The sequence below is a fragment of the Rutilus rutilus genome (assembly GCF_951802725.1).
Source record: "Rutilus rutilus genome assembly, chromosome: 1".
NCBI classification, from domain to species: domain Eukaryota; kingdom Metazoa; phylum Chordata; class Actinopteri; order Cypriniformes; family Leuciscidae; genus Rutilus; species Rutilus rutilus.
The window spans coordinates 39,661,034-39,675,725 of record NC_140209.1 but is presented as its reverse complement, the minus strand read 5'-3'; the positions used below and the strand labels follow the sequence as shown (position 1 = coordinate 39,675,725).

General features: G+C 37.2%; 1 protein-coding gene across 1 annotated transcript; it reads right to left on the bottom strand.

The window, feature by feature from the left end:
- Window positions 1–2,402: 2,402 nt before the first annotated feature.
- Window positions 2,403–10,573, bottom strand: gng13b (guanine nucleotide binding protein (G protein), gamma 13b). The gene is made up of 3 exons (XM_084434475.1): window positions 10,208–10,573; window positions 5,937–6,069; window positions 2,403–4,132 (listed from the first exon to the last, which is right to left on the bottom strand). Exons 2-3 carry the CDS (start codon window positions 6,032–6,034, stop codon window positions 4,027–4,029), a joined length of 204 nt encoding a protein of 67 aa, XP_084290601.1. The 5' UTR covers window positions 6,035–6,069; window positions 10,208–10,573; the 3' UTR covers window positions 2,403–4,026.
- Window positions 10,574–14,692: the final 4,119 nt, after the last annotated feature.

The following is a 14,692-nucleotide window of genomic DNA, read 5'->3' as shown; positions in this document are numbered from 1 at the left end:
CGAGCCTTTAGTGGATGCTCCTTTTATACCCGATACCCTCATCTATTACCAGTTAGCCTGCTAATTGTGGACTGTTTCAAAACCTGGATATTCTATAGTCCTTTATTTTGCCTCTGTCCCAACTTTTTTGGAGTGTGTTCAGCCATCAAAATCAAAATATTTTTATATTTACTAAATACAATGAATTTGGCCAGTGAAAACATTATAAATTTTTTTCTTTGTACTATTAACTATTTTTATATACCTATAACAATTTAAATATTATATATTTCACAATATATTTGTACATATACATAAATATATATTTCTTTGAAAACAATGATTCATATGTAAACCTCTACTAATGACTTAAGAGAAAAGTTGATTTGAGTTGATAATAGACTTTTATTTGCCCAATTTGGTCAAATTCAGTTCATCATGTGCTTAAGACATGGTCATGCATGAGCTAAAAGGTTGGATTAGCCTTGCCTTGTGGTTAAAAATAACATTATTTGATTTAGGTTGACACTGATTATGTTTAAATGACCACAAAAGTGTTAACTTCATCTGAACTGGACCTTTGTGATTTTAAAGGGTTTAATACTGCCTGAATCACACTTTTTCACTCTTGAGGTTTTTCTCTTCACACAACACATCTTTTTTAGATCCTCAAAGGAGAACAGCAAGAGTGTTTCGAGCAGCAAGTGGTTTTACAAGTCAGAACCCATCATTTATTCTCTCCTGTATTATGTCCATTCGCAGTCCATATGCCCTTCTTAGCATAAATCCCCATTTCAGATTCAGATATAGGATGCATTTGCCGTATTTAGATTAAAGAGTCATTAAGCTTTGCCATATATGCAGATTTAAGGTCATTGTGTCAGACTTCGTCAGAGAAGCACTTTACCCCAGATGTGTACATTAAGCAGACTATTGGTCCATGGGATCCCATATGTATTTAGAAATGGAGATTTGTGATGGGGGCTGAGAGAGTGGATTATTTTGGGCAGATTAGAGTGTCATCTGCTGCGGGTTCAACCGGCGTAGAGAGCAATCATGTGAATGTGTGGCTAGGCAACGGGCATCAGGATTACCAATTCCTAATCTTAGAGAGTGAGCCATTATCCACCGTGTTAGTCTCACAGCCCCCAGAACCACTCATGGCATCTTTGTTTGGTAAACGGGTGACGGCTGTACGGTCCGATACTCGCAGGTCCATTAAGTGCATGAAGATGTATTGACTTTGATTAAAATGCCTGGCAAATTTACACTTGCAATACGCAGATGGGTCTGAACAGAGTGAAGTCTGAGTGTGCGTAAAGTAGAGCTACAATTTTCCCTTAGATGGGAAGAAAATAATCTCATGTGTTCTATTATTTAGCAGAGAATCAGTTTGCAATGCTTTTTTTTGCAGTGATTTGGGATAAAAATATGACAGACTGTGCTCATTGTGCTTGCGAAATTCGAAATCGTTCTACCAAATCTGTTTTATGGCTTTACATTTACAAAAGAGGTACCAGATCTGTTAAAGACATTTTAATGCATTACTGCATGTCAGTTTCAGTTAATCTCATCAATATTGTTATGGATGAATCGCTTGTATTCTTCATTTGCATTGGATAAAAGCATCTGATAAATCAATGTTAATGTAATTTTTTTCGAGAGAAGCCCCCAAATAAAGATAATTTGAAGAGACTATATTACATTATTGTGAAGAAAGCACTGAATAAACATAAAAAGTGACTTTATAAGTCAATAGATAGTTTGTTTTATTTCAGTATCATAGAACATAAGCCTGTCACCCGCCTTAAGTCCACAGCAATCGAGTTTCAGTCGAGTTTGTTAAACTGTTTATGTCTTGGGGCCGTCCATACAGAATGGATACAGAATCTTGTTTCTTAATTGTTGGTCTATGTAGACATATGCAGACATATGTCTCTGGTTTTGTGTCACATTCTGCTGTTTTTCAACGTCTCGTGCTTTGAGCGTCGTGTTTGTAAGACATTTTGTCAAGTTAACAGCAGTTCAACTTTAAACTTTGAACCCATTCAGATGAGTTCCATATGTTCCTCTGCTGTTTTTGGCTTGCAAAAACATAAAGTTAGTAATTCAAGTTTGAATGGCTCTTATCCCATACACAAAAGAAATAGATTTGAAATATATTTTCAGTATATATTTTGGAATATATGCAAATATTTGAAATTGGCCCAATAAATATATTTCACACTTAACATCATATATTTTTGTTATATTTCAGAATATATTTCAATGTATTTTTTTTTCTGTATGGGTCCCCAAAAGTGTCAAAATATATGTGGCATACATTCCAAATACATTGAAATATATTCTGAAATATAACAAAAATATATGATGTTAAGTGTGAAATATATTTATTGGGCCAATTTCAAATATTTGCATATATATTCTGAAAATATATTTCAAATATATTTCTTTTGTGTATGGGATGGTAGGGAAATCTCTTATGACTTGCACAAAATATTGTGGCCACGAGTTAAATCGTGCCTATGTTGTACTAATTTGTTCCCTTGTTTTAATCCCACAATTGAACAGAAATTAGGACATAAATAAGTACAACGTGGCCCTGATTTAACTAAAACAAGGAGATTAATTAATTAATTAGTGGGAACACACAAATTCTTAATTCATGTCCAACGTTATCATGTTTTTATTTTCCCCACATGTCATGTGCAGGGCTCCATATTGGGGTGAGGGGCCATGATTTAATTAGTTTTTTTTAATCACTATTATATTTTGTATAATTTTTTCTATCTCTATCTATCTATCGTGTTAAATTTGACAGCCGTATTTATTACTAATCTCAATATAACTGTTATTGTGTAAACACACAGAAATAAATTGCCCAACCCATGACACACACACCCAATTGAAACACACAAATTACATTAAAGCTGTCTAAAAATCCTCTACTTTATTCAATAAGATGTTTTGTAAAACATTCAATAAAAAATGTAATCACTTATTGCTTGTTATTAAACTAGTACTTGATCGTATGCATATTTTCTCAAAGCATTCTCATATGTAACACACATCTAGATAATTAGACAGGTTTCTACTGTTTGAATATATAAAAACATGAACAAACCAAAAGTCATAAATTAACCCCACATCCTTGCCATAAGTGCAGATTAAGCTATTAATCTTAAGAAAAGAAAAGAAAAGAAAAAGCCTTGGCCAGTGCACAACCTCTCTGTTTGCATATCCATTCAATGCTTAAGGGTGCTGATGGTTTACAAGTCCCTCACAACACACATACATTCTTTTTAAGGAAATTGTGTACAAGGCAGTATTCGATGGTGACCTGGCAAGATGCGTTGTTTTTTTTAATCCTTTAGCTTTTCAAGGAAGGAAGGGTGCAGTTGAACAACAGCAGGTCCATTGTAGCTTCTAAAGCAGTCGGCGCCGACAGCTTCGGTGGTGAACCAAACCATAAATAAATAAATTAATGATCATAAATAAGTAAATAAATTAAAACGATCTGTACATGTTTAAAAATGGTCTGTAAGTGAGAGTGCTGAGTTGTGGTGTAAATAGTGCACGAGCCTGCAGGAGAAATGAACATGCTGCGTAACAGAGGGAAACTCAAATATTTGCTGCCTTTGCCTTTTCGAGGCATTTCTTCTCACCTCTGTCATGCAGTATGTTGTCTAACAGGCCTTTTCTGGCATTTCCATGTCGACACTACATGCCTGAACTCAAGATCAAGCGCGCAAGCAGCGGCGACAACACTGAAGTCAAAGAGAAATTCCACTAACTGCATATAAAGATATATATATATATATCGATGGTTATAAATATAATAGTAATGCATGTCAAAGTGTCAAATTCTGACTATATAGAGCTAGTGTTCTGTGTATGAGTGTGTGTTTTTTGTGCAGTGGATGCTAAACTGCTGTACATTCATGATGAGGGAATGAAACAGAGAGCAAGCGTCGTGTGATCCTGTCAGGCTTGTGGAGGCTCAGACGGAGGGCTGGGGCGACCGCTGCTGCTGCTGCTGCTACTCTTTTATAGAAGCACACACTTGCCCTTCTCCACCCATGGGTTGTTCTTCATCAGCTCGGGATTCAGGAAAGGGTCCTCGGGCACACACTCCTCGATCCATTTCACCAGGCTAAGGAGAGGAAGGAGAAGGTCCCTCATCATTATGGGACACATTGCAAATTGTGCAACGTATTTAAAGTAGCAAACCTCACATTTGATGCAAAAAAAAAAGAGGCTATTATTTAGGGGTAAATAGAGCAGAGACTTGTTCTGGATGTCTGTGACTTTGAACACGAATGCTGAGTGATTTATGAAATTAGGGTCATGTTAGACAGCACCCATGTTCAGCGAATGATAAATGAGGGTGATAATCACGTAACTCTTTGCAGAAGCACCATCCATCACAGGCGATTAATAGAAATGATGTGTCCAAGATGAGAGTGATGATCTGAGACTCAAGTAAAACATTTTAAGTCATCATGACCCAACTTTATAATGGATTCGCAATTGCTTGTTCAGCTAAACTGCACAATAACACTGGAGGAACCACTACGCTGGCATAAACTGGGCTGATCATTGCTGGCTGGTAAAATTTAATTTGTAACAGAGAAATTACCATTGTGAATACTTCAGGAAGGGAGCCCTGGGATGCAGGGAAATGAGATGTCACTGTAATGTGACAGTGGCGGGTGTGACTAAGAGACCATGCATGCTCTCGAATTGGAGAGTAAAGCACCAGAGATCTGAGAGCATTAGCTTTGTCCTGAACAATCACCAAGAGGACCTGACCTCTGGGCAGCCTAATTAGTGACATGAGGTGAACCTGCGAAATCAGAAATAACTGCAGTTATGAGTTCATGGTGACATTAGGGTCATTCAATCAGGAAACTGTTTAGAGAAAACCAATGACAAAATGGATTACTCTCCACTAAGAAAAGGAACTATGAACTATGAACTATGTTAAGTGGATAAATTAAAATAACTGTACATTATTCAACTTATTAGATGACTATTTACCAAATAAGCAATATTGATTTGAGTTGAAGTTATTTTATTAATATTTTAATTGTTTCATACTTGTATAAGCTATATTACCTCTAGTACTTTTTTTAGTCTACACAAAAAAAAAATAACAGGACCAACAATGGCCATTGCGGAGGTTTTAAGCTCACTATATCCACCTATTTTTAACGTATAAGCAGGCGGAGCCATTCGTAACTTGAAAAATTCGTAACAGTGTCACCTGATTCCATTTATTTTAGAAATGTTTCTTGAGCAGCAAATCATCATATTAGAATGATTTCTGAAGAATCATGTGACACTGAATGACAGTTGAAAATTCAGTTTTGCCATCATAGGAATAAATTACATCTTAAATGTGTGGTTTTTTTCTGTATGTTTGATCAAATAAATGCAGCCTTGGTGAGCATAAGAGACTGGTTTCAGAAACCTAACCGACAAGAGACTTTTGAACAAAAGCGTATACTGAAATATTACTGACACTGAAGCTCTTAAAAGGGCAATTTTTACCACAGCAAAGTTGCGAAATTGCTCCTATTAGCTAATCTAACTAGTATTGTATGCAAAGAGAGAGTGATATGAGAGACATAAGAGAAGCACTATATTGTCAAACCAACAGTCAAATGTACGGTTGAGAGTTCATTATAACAAAATACTGGACTGCTCAATGCCACAACTGACCCAATGAGAAATAAGTATTTGTATAATAAACTGACAGAATACATGGATGTTCTGATGACTTCCTGTTAGATTTTCTGCGGTTGATTATGTGATGTACAGCACCAAAAATAGAAGGAGGGTAAAACGAGTCATTATCTTTTCTGTTGTGATATGGGGCGACAGCATAAAATATATGGGTTGGAACTTGGAACAGAGACCATCACAGTGTGAAGAACAAAAGAGAGCACACTCACTCGGTCACTGTCTTTGAGGATTTCTCCCTTTTGAAGGCCAGCTGGTACTTGAGGCTTTCTACCTCCTTCTTCATCTGGGGCAAGTCCATCTCATCCATGGCTGTGGCTTGATGTGGAAGTGATCAAACTAAACCTAAACAACAAAAATCGAAGAAGATCGTTTTACAACCAATTTTCCTACTGAAACTGCATTGGTGTATCTTTTACATGACTTTCTTTCAACGGCCATTCTAGGGCATTTTTAGACCGGCAAACTGTGCCGGCTCCAAATAAAAATGTAAAATAGATGTATGTTGTTGTTGATGTATCTTTAACAGCTGATTTTGCATCCGTCAATGTGGATTGCAATTAAAAATCTTGCCAAACCAGTCCCTCACGTAATTTGATGTGTATGCAACAACTAATGATTTGTGGATGTGATCTGTATGTCCATGCTGAACAGATTGCTTATGAAGTGATATGAAAATAATGTAATGACTACTAACAATGCAAAGCACATTTTTGTTATGTTTATTAAGTTATTTTGACTACCACAATAATGTGAGCTTTTTCAGCAAATAATGGCATGTGTGATATATTTTATTTATTATTATTATTATTTGATGAATTAATTTGTGTTTTTGTTTTACAATTGAAAAGGTAACTTAAGGGACTGTTTCTACCTTATATGTGTAATCTAATGTTATAATGCTGACTCAGTCAAGCTACATTATATTTCTTTACTTGAATAACAGATAGTTATTAAGTGAAAATAGATGTCACCACATGAATCACATTTTAGATTACCTGACGAAGCATTTCTACATAACCACAATTATAACCACATATATTTTCTATTATATTCTCGTTCTGGGATGTACTGCATGCATGTGTTTAGCTTTGAGATAAATAAAGAATTGAGCAATGAGATGCTTGTCTAATGCTTGCTCCTCTCTGAGCAGGGGTTGGGGGATCAGATGTGGCGTCTTGAGGGTTTCAGTGTTGAGAGGAGTCCAGCGTTAGGGCATGTGTGAGCCAGAGAGCAGAAACAGTTCAGCATGCAGGTGTTCTGCTGCCTGTATACATCCGTCGCATAAAGGCTTTTAAGCGCTTCCCATCAACACCAGCCAGACACTGGAGCCTCTCACTCTAAAAGCTCTGATTTCACTATCTGAGACTAAACACATTCAGAGCAACTGGGAGACTGCGCTGTTCTTCAAATCAAACGTGATGTTCAGAAATGGTTGGGGGACAAAGATGTTTTGCCAACTGTATGATTAACTGTAATGCTCTAAAAATGTCCACTTTTCTCAAACCATCCATAAATACTTAATTCATATGGAGATATTCATGAAATTCATGACATTGTGTCCCAAAATAATGGAAGCTGAAATCGGTTGTTTCCAGAAGGTAAATACACTGATTTCAGTGCTTCACTGAGGCCCTAAACAAATATAGAATCAATAGTGTCCCAGAATATACAGCAGTTTGCCGCAAGGCATAAACCTTTCCCCCCCTCACCCATTAGTCATGCACCAAATATTATTGATAAATGCAGGGCTTGACATTAACTTTTTGTTAATAACCAAAGTTATTAGCCACTCAGCATTTTCACTGGCCACAATTTTGACATTGAAGGGGAAAAAACTGCCATATAGATATTTTTAATATTATCTTATAATTTGGCAGCCGGTATATTAGGCTGATGCCACTTTAAGACCTGATGCACGGACGGATCCATTATACTGTTACACATGCATTGTCTTTACTTTCACTTGAAACATAACTGTGTTTATGTGAATACTCATCAAGATCAGCATTTGACATTATTTTGTGTGTATTTGACTTAGGGCTGGGCGATAAAACGGCATCGGTATTTATCGACGGTACACCATTGTCACGATATAAATAAAAAAAATCGATAAAGTGCTTGATATTTTCAATACATTTTTATTAAAATTATATTTTCATTAAAATAAGTGCGCATCGCCCGTAGATCTTCACATATCGCGTCTCCTTCTTTCCAAAGCGCTTGCGCTTGTCGTTGCTATGCAACCATGAACTGCGCTCTACACATCGTGTTGACTGAAGGTGCGTTCCATTCGACCGTGATTCGTAAGTGGACTGCGAAGTTAAATATGACGCGACCGCCACAACGTTGCCCAACATCAAATGGCAAACGTAATGAAAGCGGAACGAAACGTTATTTTGGGTTTCACACTCAGTTTGGACCAATGTCAGCGCGAGCCGATCTTGATCAAGCGACACTGTTACTACACAGCGCTAATATCCAGTAAAGAAAGCATTCGAATTTCTCCGTTATTAACCGTAGATCTCTATTAGATCAAACAGCGCTGGCGTGGAAACCAAGAGAAACATTGTGTCATGAATGAACTAGTTATAGGCTTTAAGTCCACACATCAGCAACATTCACCATTGATTTAATGTAGTAACCATGGAAGTTTGGCAGAAATAGTAAAATGCTTTCAAGTACATCACACATCTTTTTCCAGCACTTCAAAACTCAAATATTATATTATTTAAATGTTATTTTTAATGTGATGACCAAAACATTATTTGTTTATCCTTCAAAGATTACCCCCATTAATAAAATAAAAACATTCAAGATGTAGGAAAACTCGCATTTATTTATGAATAATTGTTCTTTTAATATATATTTTTTTAAATCAAGGAAATTTCTCTGGCATCTCTTTCTTGTTGCTGTATCGAAAACATACCGAACCGTGACACCACTGTGTCCTATCAAACCGAACCGTGAATTTTGTGAACCATTACACCCCTACTTATTACAGATGTTGATCTACCTCAAAGTTTGCCTTGATTGTTCTACGTTTACACTTTTATTGCACACATTTTTGTAACATTTTATTTAAGTTCAAGAGTTTCTTTAACACTTACTTTTGTATCTTAATATAAGACATAAAGAAGATATTTTTTGTTTAAATTGTATTTAGTTTTGACTGCTAAAACTAATATAATTTGTTGTTTGCCTTAATAATTATGTTTTATATAAAACAAAAACTCAATTCAAACTTTTCTACTTGTCTGTAAAATAAAAATAAAGGTTATAAAAAATAATTAGGCTATCGATACAGAACGATATGAAACATTATATCGTGATACATTTTTAGCTTTATCGCACAGCCCTGACTGTTTCACACCGAAAATTCAAGACCTGTAACAGCAACTACTAGGCTATATTCATCCGGAGCAAATGAATCGAGTGAGTGAGGGGAGGCGGGTTTGTGTGTCAACTTGCTGTCGGAGAGATGAGAAAGAAAGCTCAGCTGGTATCGTGTATCTATTATGCGGGAAAAGGGTATTGGAAGCGTTTCAGATATATTTCAGTATCGGTATCGAAAAATCAATTGCACTTAGTTTAGGCTACTTCAGATGCCTTTTTAAAAGACAACAATTGAAAAATATATATTATATTTAAAATTCAACCCGCCAAAGTGGCTAGTGAGTGACTGCTGAAATCCAGCCGCATTTGGCGGGCGGGTGTTAATGTCAACCATTTTATATTTGTTAGTTTGTTATAATATGATGTGTAGCCTACTCATCAGTACAGTAGGCTAGCCTATGACAAGTGACATATTAGATGGAGGATGAGGATGAACTTCCCAAGCCAAGTTCTTCATGTAGGTCGTTCAATGATGTAGGTCATCACCATGTATCGCATCCAAATAGCAAATTGCATTTTAGTTTGGTTAAAAAAAAAAGAATTTAAAATGTACCAATTACTAAACAGAAGATATAACTGGTGCGGAAAGAACCAAAGAAGATGAATCAAATCTATCAGTGAATGTGATAGATTAATTTCTGTAGCTATATCATCTGATGAAGACCAGCATGACTTGCTGTATCTCAGTTACCTCCAATGGGTGTATTAAGGTTTCACAGAGCAGATACAACTATTAAGAAGATACTGCAGGCTGAGGCTGAATTGTAGGCTTCTTCCTATCCTTCTTCCTGTAAATATAGGCTACGTTTAAATAACCCAATGATTTTATTAATCAAAAAAGAGGGATGGATGAGCTAAAAGGAGGACGCTGAAAATCGAAGTTTTATATAACACCGGCAAATCGCTGGGAGCCACAGCGGTGATGGTGGGAGTGGAAAAACAATATGGAAAATGCACACACAAAAAACAATATATGGATGTCCATCACAAATATTTCACGCCAACATAATAAGTTGTGTCAACTGCCATGAAGAGTCAATCGCGGGAAAAGATTAGATCGATATGAATTCACAATTGTGTCGCTTACCTCGGTGATGTATCTTTGGGTAATACCCGAAGCCCGTCTTTGGCGCAGACTGTTCTTATCTATGGGAAATGTCCTTAGATTGATCAAAAAACATACATACGCCAGTGTCTAATGGGCGAAAACAAACGATGGACGATTGTGTGTTCGCTGTAGACAGCCAACAGACTGGACAGGGAGACTAAAGATAGGCTGGTGAGCTCCGGCAGCAGCGGCAGAGAGAGAGAGAGAGAGAGAGAGAGAGAGAGACAGCTGAAATAAACGATGCTGAAGAAGTTGAGCTGATGGCAGTGGTTACAGCCTAGTAAAGTGCAAGGACGCTGTTCAGTCGCTGCTGCTGCTGGGCCAATGTAGAGGAGGTGCTGGGGCAAATCTGTCTGGGAGGGGGGGATCGGGGGGCGGTTATATGCTGTTGAAGTCTAAATGCCTCTTCTAATGTTGGAGACAAAAGGACGCCCGATGTCCCTTGCCTATTCGCTAGAATTGTCAGTGTAAGTGTTTAGATTTTCCATACGGATTTGCTCCTACTCTTCTGGTTAGCCTACGTTTGATCCAGTATCTATGCCCTAATATGGACAAATTGAGCTTCAACATGTTAGGCTACTTATGCTTCGCGAAGATTAAGCTTTTATGTCAAAGAAAACATTTGTATTATTTAGCTGTGCGATTATTTTATATCCTGATGCTATATCCAAGAGTGTTTCTCGGCTGTCAGCACGATTCTCTTGCTTTCATAAAGAAAAATCGTTCTTATTTATTTTCTCTCCGCCAACTAAAATAGTTCCAATCAAAACATCAAGCTTTGCGTGTTGCCATGCGACAGACTGAAAGCCGGTGTGGAACGGCGTGTGTCGCGGAGCCACCGAGCTTTTCCCTTCCTTCCTAACCGTTCTTTACTCAAAGATTTCTTGTAATCCACTCCAGCTCCGCTCCGGGTTCATCTCTAACTCATCGCTCATTAGTGAAAGAAACCGCCCAACACAGCTAAATTGTAATGGAGTATTTGGCTGCAGGGAAAATAAGTGGAGGGATGCAAACAGTGGAATTTTATACTAATTAAAAGTGCTTTTGGAATGTCGCTTGTCAATCATATTTAAAGCTACACTATGTAAAAAAAAAAGAAAAAAGAAAAAAAGACCTATCGGACGAATTTCATTCATCATTTGCCCGTTCCGTGCATGTCACGTAATATTCGTACACAGCAGGCAAGGCTCCACAAGGGGGCGCCCACCCAATCAGGAGCTTGGCCCACCCTGGCCCCACAGAAAATATCAATCGATTGCAAAATTGGTGCAATGTTTAATTCAGCTCTTCATAATGTCTTCATAAACATTCAAGCGATTTAACTGTTCATGCACAAGAAGATGCGATAGAAACTCAATTCGGTAGGCCTATACAGCTGTGTTCTCTTTTGTATCTTATCACGCTTAAATGGAAAAAATACACACAAAATTACGTCGAAATGCCCGTTCTTAACTGAGTTAAAATAAAAAGTCTTAATGAGTGTAAACAGTTCTGAGAATACCAGTGTGTCAGGTCCGTGCTTTTGGTCTTAAAGTGACAGTAATATACCTGCTGTTGTCTTGTCATTAATTAAAGAACAAAAAACCTCTGCTTAAATATTCTCTTGACTGAATAACTTCTTTAGCTTTAATAAGGATTAATACAGGCTACAGTTAATTTATACATTATAGTATTTTGTTCCTGAATACTGTTAGACTTACCTGAAATATGTTGTGTTTGTGTCTTTATTCTATTATATTTATTTGTGCTATTGCTTGTAATTTGTTCATAAGTTCTTATTTTATTACTGACTGTTTACTGTCTTTATTTAACATTATTTATTAAAATACTATTTATTTATTTTTGTGGTGGGGCCAGTGAAAATTTTGGCTGTGTGTTTATACATAGTCCCTTTAAAGACCTCTTCCTTTTGTTATAAAATGTCACTTGGCCCAAAGCTAGAGCTGGGCCTGGTACACAGAAAAAAGTAGCGGGTACCTTGAAGCTAAAATTTTGTTGTCACAACGAACGAGAAAAACTGACCATGGATCATTAAAAACGGCAAACCTCTGGGAAATCACTAGTTGAACAAAAAAACACCAACAAAAACGCAATTTAGTTGCTCTGATAAGATGTGCTTCCATTTGTACACCAGTGCCTTGAACCACATTCATCCGCACAGAGCAGCAGAGTCAAAGCATATCCAAAACAATGTTTTTCCACAAGACACATACTGTACATGCTTTTTTATTTTTTAAGTCTAGACGGTCAAACGAGTGTATGGACTATTTGTCGTATAATACTGTTCATTCATAAAGAACAGAAACAAAACAAATTCAAGGCTTGTATTAATTATGTTACGAATGCTACTGCTATTTGACATAAACCTGAAAGCACTGACAATAGAATTCCATCAAAGATGTTACGGCTGTAAACTGCTCACAGAGGGAGATTTAAATGTTTGCCTGTTGGCTGATACAAGGGCATCTGTCATCTGCTCATCTCAGAGCAGCACTCATGTCAGTCTCCTGGGTATCACACCCAAGAGCAACATCACGAGGTGTAAGATGAGGAGATGCCCGTGGGACAGCAGAAGCAGCAGATCAGATGAGCCTCCTTTTGTGGGACCTATGCAATGAATGACAGACAAAACTAAACAATGATAATTTAACAAAAGACCAGGTAATGCAAAGATGGAGAGGAAGTTGCTGTCACTAAACAAAGCGAACCACAAGATGTGAGATAAACGTAATTCAAAGTATGTGCAAAATATATGCTTGATAAGTTAATGGTGAACCAGATTGTAGATAGGCCTATACACACATTTCTGTATGGATTAAAAATAGTCTGACAGCAAACCTCCATCATAAAATCTGTATCAGACCACAGTACTAGATTACCAAACTCATTATCATTCATGTCATGACCAAACTGAAGTGATTTGTGTAGTCTAGTATGTTCTACCCCCAAAGAGACTGCTTTCAAAGTGTATTCAATATGTTATCAGTATCATAACCTTGCTGTATTTAACACCATGCATTAACCCGTTTGAATTTGCATTTTACATTCAGGGTGTATTCTTTAGATATTTGTGTTTCACAAGCAGCAACTGACTAATAGCCACTGGCCAGTTCTCCCTTTGGCCATCTAACTTTAGCACATCCTATTTTTATTGCATCCATCATTTATTGCACAGGCATATGGGAAGAATGGAGCTCTGCTCTGAATACGCTTAATGGATCCTGAATGAAGAACTTCCTGCACTGCCGATGGGGTCAAGCTTTTGATGGGTCCGCTGGCTATTCTTTGGCTTAACAGTGCAAAGAGTATCTTAAGTGCCAGGTAGGACAACCGTTCATAGAGGCTGTGATGCTTCATCAGAGAGAATTTACACAGATACTATTTTATAGCCTGGGACCACATTCTGGAGATAAAGACATATCCCATGTGTCCTAAATTGATGGGTGTCCATGAGAAACTCTGCCATTAGTGCTTTAACACAAAGAGCAAATGCAAGCCGGGGGGGGGGGGGGGGGGGGGGGGGGTACTCTCTAATGGAGAGTAGCAGCCTAAGACATTCTATATTCACAACATTTCTGCATTTATTTTGGCCTTAAGTGGTTTACCTGTGACTCTGAGAACAGCATAACTGAGCATCTCCAGCCAGGTGAATGCAGGTCAAATCATGCACAACGCATCATTGTATATTGTGATTTTATATATTTAAATGGGCACAATTATAGGTATTATAATATTTTCACATGCATTACATATTCACAAAATACTACAATACAACAGGAATGTTCCTGACATGAAGGAATATTTCCAAAATATTTCACTAAAATATCTGTTATTGACAAAAACTACATGGCAGAATTTAAGGAACATCTGTAGCCTAGACACAAGAGTATTATTGTCTAAATTATAGTGATAGAACCATTTCTGCTGCCAGACTCTACTGATCTTCTGAGTGAAATGTGAATTACAGAGGAGTTGAATTCATGTCCAGACTGTGGATCTGAGCAAACAGCGCCCCCTTCCGTTTAACTAATTGACTCAATATGGTAGATCCAGAATAGTAATGTAAACAAAAATGTGAAGCAGAATACTAGACTTTAGGCTACATGTAGTTGTACACCAAAACGGAATTATATATACCATACTATCATAACAAAAATATCTACTAACAAAGCGTGTGACGTTACGTGCATGTCGTCGAACGGGAACTAGTGTTGCTTCATGAATGATTCTTTTAAGTGAACAAATCGGCGTTTTGAACAAATCTTTCATGTGAACAAATCGTTCTCGTTCACTTCCATGTTTATTTGTTCCCCATTGAAGTCTCTACCTTTTGAAGCGTGTGATTTCTTTGGTAATATCATTGTCTTCAAGACATTCAGACAAAAGACTTAAATAAGACTTGCTGAACGACTCGGCGTTGAATCAGTTGAGCAAATCAAGTACATCACTCAATGCGGTGCACCC